General features: G+C 43.1%; 1 protein-coding gene across 1 annotated transcript in view; it reads left to right on the forward strand.

Moving 5' to 3' along the window:
• The window catches only part of LOC104944906 (insulin receptor substrate 1-B), a 10,086-nt gene extending 3,571 nt beyond the window's left edge, over positions 1-6,515 (forward strand). Inside the window, exons 2-3 of the mRNA XM_010770547.1 lie at positions 215-3,295; positions 6,393-6,515. Coding sequence (XP_010768849.1) covers positions 215-3,295; positions 6,393-6,400 — 3,089 coding nt within the window. The 3' untranslated portion in view covers positions 6,401-6,515. The remainder of the gene's footprint in view (positions 1-214; positions 3,296-6,392) is intronic.
• Positions 6,516-7,614: the final 1,099 nt, after the last annotated feature.

The following is a 7,614-nucleotide window of genomic DNA, read 5'->3' on the forward strand; positions in this document are numbered from 1 at the left end:
GGTATGAGCAGTATGAGGCATGCCTACAATGGGTGATTTGTTTGGTATTTTTAGCAAAAAACTTCACAGACATGTTTGGTATAGGTATGGCCCTACAATATATTTTTCCAATATAGCATAATATGTCCACTTTAAATTATGATATGTATGATATGTTTAGTCAGCAATTGCCATTATTGTTAATTTATTTATGTATGCTTTATTTTTTTCCTAGGTAAAACTCCTGAAGACTATGGCAGTAGTGGAGAGTGTAGCTCTCCGTCTCCTATTCCAACATTCAAGGAAGTCTGGCAGGTCAAGGTTTGGCCTAAAGGTCTTGGACACGCCAGGAACTTAGTGGGCATTTACCGACTGTGCCTAACTGACAAGACAGTCAACTTTGTCAAAATCAACTCCGATGTGGCATCTGTGGTGTTGCAGCTGATGAATGTCCGCAGGTGTGGCCATTCAGAGAATTTCTTCTTCATTGAAGTTGGCCGCTCAGCGATTACTGGCCCTGGAGAGTTCTGGATGCAGGTGGATGATTCTGTGGTGGCTCAGCACATGCATGAGACCCTGCTGGAGGCCATGAAGGCCCTGAGTGAGGAGTTCCGTCAACGCAGCAAATCTCAGTCTGTGGGCACGTCGTGTGGAGGCGGTACGGCTTCAAACCCCATCAGTGTCCCGAGTCGTCGGCATCATCCAAATCTGCCACCAAGCCAGGTGGGCTTCTCCAGAAGAGCTCGCACAGAGACCCCCGGAACAGGAGGCAGCAGCACTAGCACTTCTCCTACATCTCGCCATGGATTCCCCAGGGCGCGGACTGCCAGCATCGGGGCCCGGTCGGAGGAGGGCGGAGCGAGTGCAAAAGGGACATGGGCCAGCTCCAGCCCGAGTCTAAATGGCTCGTGCTCAACTACGCCAACACTGAGGCCCAAACCCACCAGGGCTCCAACTCCTGCTAAGATTACCCTCAGCCTTGCACGCTACACGCCTATCCCCGCTCCCTCTCCTGCCCCCAGCCTGTCCTCCAGCTCTGGTCACGGCTCAGAGTGTGGCCTAGTGGGGGCGGCAGTGGGCGGCATGACGATCTGCTCCTACCCTCGTGTTTCTCAGAGAGTTTCTGTTTCAGGTTCACCAAGCGACTATGGCTCCTCAGATGAATATGGCTCTAGTCCCGGGGAACATTCTCTTCTTGTACCCAGTATGCCTGGACATCACGCACCTGAAGGCTCCTCCAGTTATATAGTGATGGGACAGCGAGAGGGCCTCCTTGGCTCCCATCATCGCTCAAAAGGCAGACGGATACTACGGCGCTCATCCAGCAGAGAATGTGAGGCAGAGCGCAGACTACTGAGCAAAAGAGCTTCCCTGCCTCTGGCGGCCCATGAACGACTGAAACCCCATAGAAAAGATGAAGATGATGAAGACGATGATGACTATGCCATCATGTCGCAGAGTGCTAACCGAGGGAGATCTGAGCTCCATGGCTCTGGGGGTTTGGCAGTTGGGGGTGGGCAGCTGGCTGCAGCGGGAAAAAGTAGGAAGAGGATCGACAAAAGCAGGAAAGAAGTGGAAGGCGGAGCGGGCGTGGATACTGGCTATATGTCAATGTTGCCTGGAATCACTTCTCCACCTGCTTCACTCACTCTCTCGATGTCCGACGCCAGTGCTAAAACGGGAGCAGATGATGATTATATGGCCATGACCCCCAACAACAGTGTGTCCCCCCCCCAGCACATCCGTCAGCCCAGCACAGAGGGATACATGGTCATGTCTCCCAATAGCAGCAGCTCCACAGACCTGCCCGGGCTCGGCATGTGGGACAGCAGCGCCAGCATGGAGAACCGGGCTGCCAGCGACTACATCAACATCTCACCTGTCTGCAGCCGATCCGCCTGCAACACACCGCCTTCCCATCTCGAACAACACCAACTGCAACCAAAAATGTTCAATTCCTACTTCTCCCTGCCAAGAGCTTACCAGCATACTCTCTATTCTCGCTTCGAGGAGGACTTAAACAAAGGGGAAGGACAAAAGGACAGCAGTGGGAATGATGGTGCTGCAAGTGGAGAGGGAGTGGGATGCAGCAAGAGAAACAAAACTACAGCGGGCTCTGCAGGAGGCTGTCAACTATCCATGTCTTCCTCTTCTTTCTCCTCCAGCTCAGCCAGCAGTGAGAGCCTTGAAGACAAGTCGTTATCGGCAGGCAGAGGGTTAAGTTTAGTAAGAACTGGAAAAGATGAGCGCCACCATCATAAACGAGGATCTAGTAGTAAGAGCCCAAAGCAACAAAGGAGGGGTCGTCCCCTTAGTGTATCTTCAGACATTGCTAAAGCAAACACCTTGCCCAGGGTGAAGGAGAATCTGCTGCCATCGGCTTCTCAAAACGTTGGTGATTATGTCAGCATTGTGTACAAGGACAACAATAAGTATGGCGCAGGCCAACGCTCTGAACGTGGGCAACCTGTGATCCATGGAACCATCCGTCGTATGAATCAACCTCTCCTCTGCCACGATAACCCCGCTGTCCTCCCTCGCAGCTTCTCTGCTCCATTGTCCACTTCTGCAGAATACGTCAGCATGGATTTAAGGAAGTCCCTGGCGCCCCTGACTCCTGTCCGATCCACGTTCAGCACCCCACAGAGCCCACCAGCTGTTGCCCCCAAGACCCGGTATGAACACAGCACGTCCTCTCCGCTGGCAGCAGAGGGCAGTGCCGGGTACAGAACAAAAGTAAAGATGGCCACCATGCCAACAGACGCCCCTACTCCCAACAAAGGTTCAGATCCGAGCATTTCAGCAAGGCCTGCCATCCACTCCGGTCAACCTTTGTCGATGGGTGAGGAGGAGAGAGGCTTGGGTTTTTCCCCAGTCAAGTCTTTCAAGTCCCCTGATCGGAGCGGCAGATCGATCCGCGGTGATCAACAGGGACGGCAGAGCCACCGCTCAGAGACTTTTAACTCTCCTCCCTCACTACCACGCCACCCGCCCTCCTCTACCTCCATCTTCCCGGAGGGAGGCCAGGCAGCGAGCCATCGGCACGGTTTGGATCGCTCACCGTGGGAGAACCGGCAGGCAGGTGGTTTATCAGACACTCCTCCACAACAAGTCTCCACCTCGTCTGCTGAACCAGGCCTTAACTATATTGACCTTGACCTGGCCATTACGGACAGCCCTCAAGCCGGAGTGGAGTGTTCCTACGGCATCGGAGGAGGCAGCACTGCTGGCTCCAGCCTCAACACTTACGCCAGTATTGATTTCTACAAGTCAGAAGAACGGAGAGCACACTCCAGCAGTAGAAATGATGGACAAGGTAAGAGCTACTTTGACCACAAAACCCATCTTAACCCAAAAGGAACTAGTTATGTAATGGACAACTGAGATTTGCTTTCAGAAATTGTTGAGATATTCTACCGTTTCATGCAGTCTTACGTAGACATGATGTATTATAGTTTGAGATATCCTGTGTGAGGTAGCAGCGCCTCTAGTGGCCACTTTGTTTACTGCTCTTGCAGATTATCAGGTTATCGGTGTCAGTTCTGGCCGCAAAGATACATGGTCATATCAATGAATGCAGATAGTTGTTCAAAACAATGAGACATTGTTCCTGATTGTATTTTTCAAAATGTACACGCGGAGGAAAACATCCACTGCCTAAAACCAAACATAAATCACATATCTTTATATTTCTCCAACTATTTTATAATTGATTGATTCTTTTGGGTTGTCAGTTTTCAAGCAAAAAAAGCAAAGTGAATCTCTGGTTTACGCTTTTTTAAATCTGATTTGCAGCTGTCCTTGGTCAGATTTGTTTTCATTGCAGAACAAGTTGATGACTCACAATTTCCAGTCAAAATTATGCTTTTATCATTCGAGGTGAATGTCATTGCAGAGGAAATTATACGTTGAGTAATCCATTAGTCGAGTGACAGAAAATCTGAAAAAAACATCTACATTCTATATTTCTATGAGAGATAATTGTTTTGTTTCTTAGATATTAAATATCTCTTGTTTACTGACTGTCGGCCCCGAAAAAACTACATTTCTTATTATTAAAACAGCGGACATTTCCCCTAGTTTCTGCCTGTTATAGATGTAACAATTTACAGTTGCATTAGTAAAATACTAATTTGATCAATACAAATGTTTTTTAACAGCCTTAATGGCGATAATTAACATTTCCCGACAAGTGAAAGAAAAACAAGACTACCCAATTCCTTGTAATGTTTGTCTGGCTGCAGGTAAGCTTTTTATGAGAGGTGCATAATCCACAGACCAAAGTGAAGTGTGGGTCTTAGTCACTGCTACTTCTTCCTCTCCTGATGTTACCTCTGCTTGGAGCTGCAGAACACTGTGTTCTCCGGGCTGTCTGTAGACTCTCTTATTATCACAAGTGGGTGTTCTGAGAGCAAAGCCAATTGATTTGTCTGCTGGTAATGAGCCATTTCACACAAATGGAGGTAGAGGGGAGAGAACACGGCCAGGTGTTTGTGTTTGTGCGTGGGCGTGATATCGGCTGCAGAAATGCACATGGTTTCCCTCACAAGAAACGGATGACAAATATGTCATGGTTATTGTAAAATACATTTTTGATGAATTTGTGGAGTTTATTATAGATTTGTTTTACCTTAACCTGGCCTCAAGAGACCATATATTTTCAAAATTAAAAATATTAATATAATTTATTTGAAAAAATACATACTTTAATTCATAATAATAATAATAATAATTTATTCAAATATAAATGATTTGGACAAAATGAGTAATATTCATATAAATAATAATAATAATAATAATAAAAATAATAATAATAATAATAATGAAATATATATATACTGTATATAATATTAACAACAATAATAATAATACACTTTATGTATAAAGCACCTTTCAGACTGCTTTACAAAAAACAGGCAGACATGAACTAACCTTAAAAACAAAGGAAGTGAAACAGTTAAATGATGAACAACTCTTATTGATTTTTAGCAGCTTCTGCAGCTGTAGGATTGATGTATCTAATGCTATTGCATCTCTATGTGTGTAGAGTGTTGTACATGTACAATCATAATCATTCCCTAATTATTTAAATTGAGGAAAGTGTTTAAGATGCGTAGCAAAGAAAAGAAAGCTCTGTTAATATTCTGTAAACTACTCTTTCATGTAATTTTCACACTGCATTAAATGATTGAATGTGCCTCCCCAGGGCACTTTCATTAACAGCTGCCATCTTCTTATAATTAAACTCAATATATGTGCTGTATGTGGAGGTTGTTCAGCATATCAAATCTCAAATGAACAGGCTCCACAAATGTCCAATCAACACTCATATAATCCTGCTAATATCCCATTACTCCACCTGTTTTAATTATGTTTTAATTAGACACTCAGAAAAATGTTGTTTATTAAAACTAAATTATATTAAGATGTTTATTTGTGCCCTGTGTTTTAATTGCTACATTTACATCTGCATTACGGCAAAGTGTTCATATGAACGTTTGTTGTGATGGAAAGAGTCTGAACCAATGATGTTGCTCCAATCTTCCTGGTGTTTGTAAATGCTTAATTGTCTTTTATAAGATGCACTTAGAGCAATATGAGGAGTTATTAGTGAACACTGCAGTCTCACATGTTCTATCAAATCAAGTTTTATTCATAAAGCACATTTAAAAACGATTTTTGGTGGAGGGCCAAAGTGCTTTACATGTAATAAAAGCACACTGCAATAACATAATTAAGCGTCTTTGGGTCTAGAAAAGCGCTATATAAATCCCATTTATTATTATTATTATTATTATTATAATTAGAAAAAACAAGAATTTACAACAGAAATATATAAAGACAAAACACAGAGAAATGTCAGGTGTCATGCTCAGCTCTGACTAGAAGGCCAGAGAGATGAAGCACTGATGGGCTTCATGAAATCCAAGTCAATGTGAACCAATGTAAATTTAATTTAATAAACTAAAGAAGTGAAAGTGACGAGTAAAATAAAGAAATTTTTGAAGATGAGAGATGGAAACATGTCACGGTAGAGACACTAAATACAAATATGAACCTGAAAGTTAGCATAATATGTCCTCTTTGAATTCTGTTTACTGTGGATGAATATTTAAACTACGATAATGGATATTACATTCAAAAACACAAATTGTTGTCACATATACCTGCAGCGATAAATGAATGAACTGATTAGAAGATGGACAGAAACAGAAACCCTAATCATGGTTAAAGTAATTATTTATGTTTAGTGTTTCAAGCCATTTGAAGACATCAGCTTGGTCTTGGAATAAGATGGACATTTTTTCTCTATTTGTGACCTTTTGTAGGCAACGGCATGTAGTCGATAAATTAAAGAGGAGATTAATCAATAATATTTTAATACCTCCTTGCTTTTGATTCTTCTCTTTCAGACTGTTGATCTCCAACACTCGCTCAGTGATGGGACGGTCGGCGAGGTGTTGCCAAAACAGAACCGTACTCTGGAGTCTGTAACTCATCTCACCCCGTCTGCTGTTTTCTGTGAACCAAATGTGTACCACACACACACACACACACACACACACACACACACACACACACACACACACACACACACACACACACACACACGTTGCCGTCAGTTCTGTACATGATGTTGACTCCTGTTGACAGTACACACACACACACACACACACACACACACACACACACACACACACACACACACAATAGCAGGGTAATGGAAAGGTTTTTTTTTGGCCTTGTTTTGAACTAAAATGACATTTGATCATCATTTAACTTAACATAAAAAAGGATGACAATTTAATATGTGGGACTTCTCAGGTGGCCATTATGGCAAAAACAACAACAAAAACAACAAAGCATCTGTACATCTTATCTTAAATCACATGGTAATCGGTGCATGAGCTCTATTGAATTTTCTAAAGGCTCACAATGGCAGCTGAATACAGTAAATCATGTATTGGGTCCCACATTTGTAATCCTCAAGGTTTATGTTTTTGTATATTATCCTTTTGTCCGTATATAATAATAAGTTCAATGATCACCAGGTGTCATTTTGACTTGAATGAAATGCAGCTTGGCAGAGGTATCATACACTCATACACGCTGTAAACATATTTGATTTAGTACAGTATATACAGTTGCCCAAAAATGCCTCTACACTTCCTGACCTCATTTTGTGCTACTAGCGGACCTCAACAGTATTCTGAAGTAAAGAGTACAGTTACAGGAAATTGGCAATGATATTACGTTTTTCAATTGTATTTAAGGCCTGAAGTTTATGCTTTCTTAAAAAAAAAGCACACTTCCTCAATATTGTATTGGAAGTATTGTGATGTAACTACTGTGTTATTTAGAAAAAGGTCCACAGGGGGAGACTAAATCTGGGATTAGAAAAAGTTAAAATATGCTCCACTGCTCTGTAAAAAGAAAAAACATCTCTAATACCTCATTCACACCAACGGTGTTTTAGGGCCGTTCGGAGCTAGAGCTTGAAAAGCACGTTTTCCTGTTCCCACCGCAGCACACACACACACACACACACACACACACACACACCGACACACACAGACACACACACACACACACACACACACACACACACACACACACACACACACACACACTCTC

This window comes from Notothenia coriiceps, unplaced genomic scaffold, assembly GCF_000735185.1.
Source record: "Notothenia coriiceps isolate Sejong01 unplaced genomic scaffold, NC01 NC01_scaffold00000151, whole genome shotgun sequence".
NCBI lineage: Eukaryota > Metazoa > Chordata > Actinopteri > Perciformes > Nototheniidae > Notothenia > Notothenia coriiceps.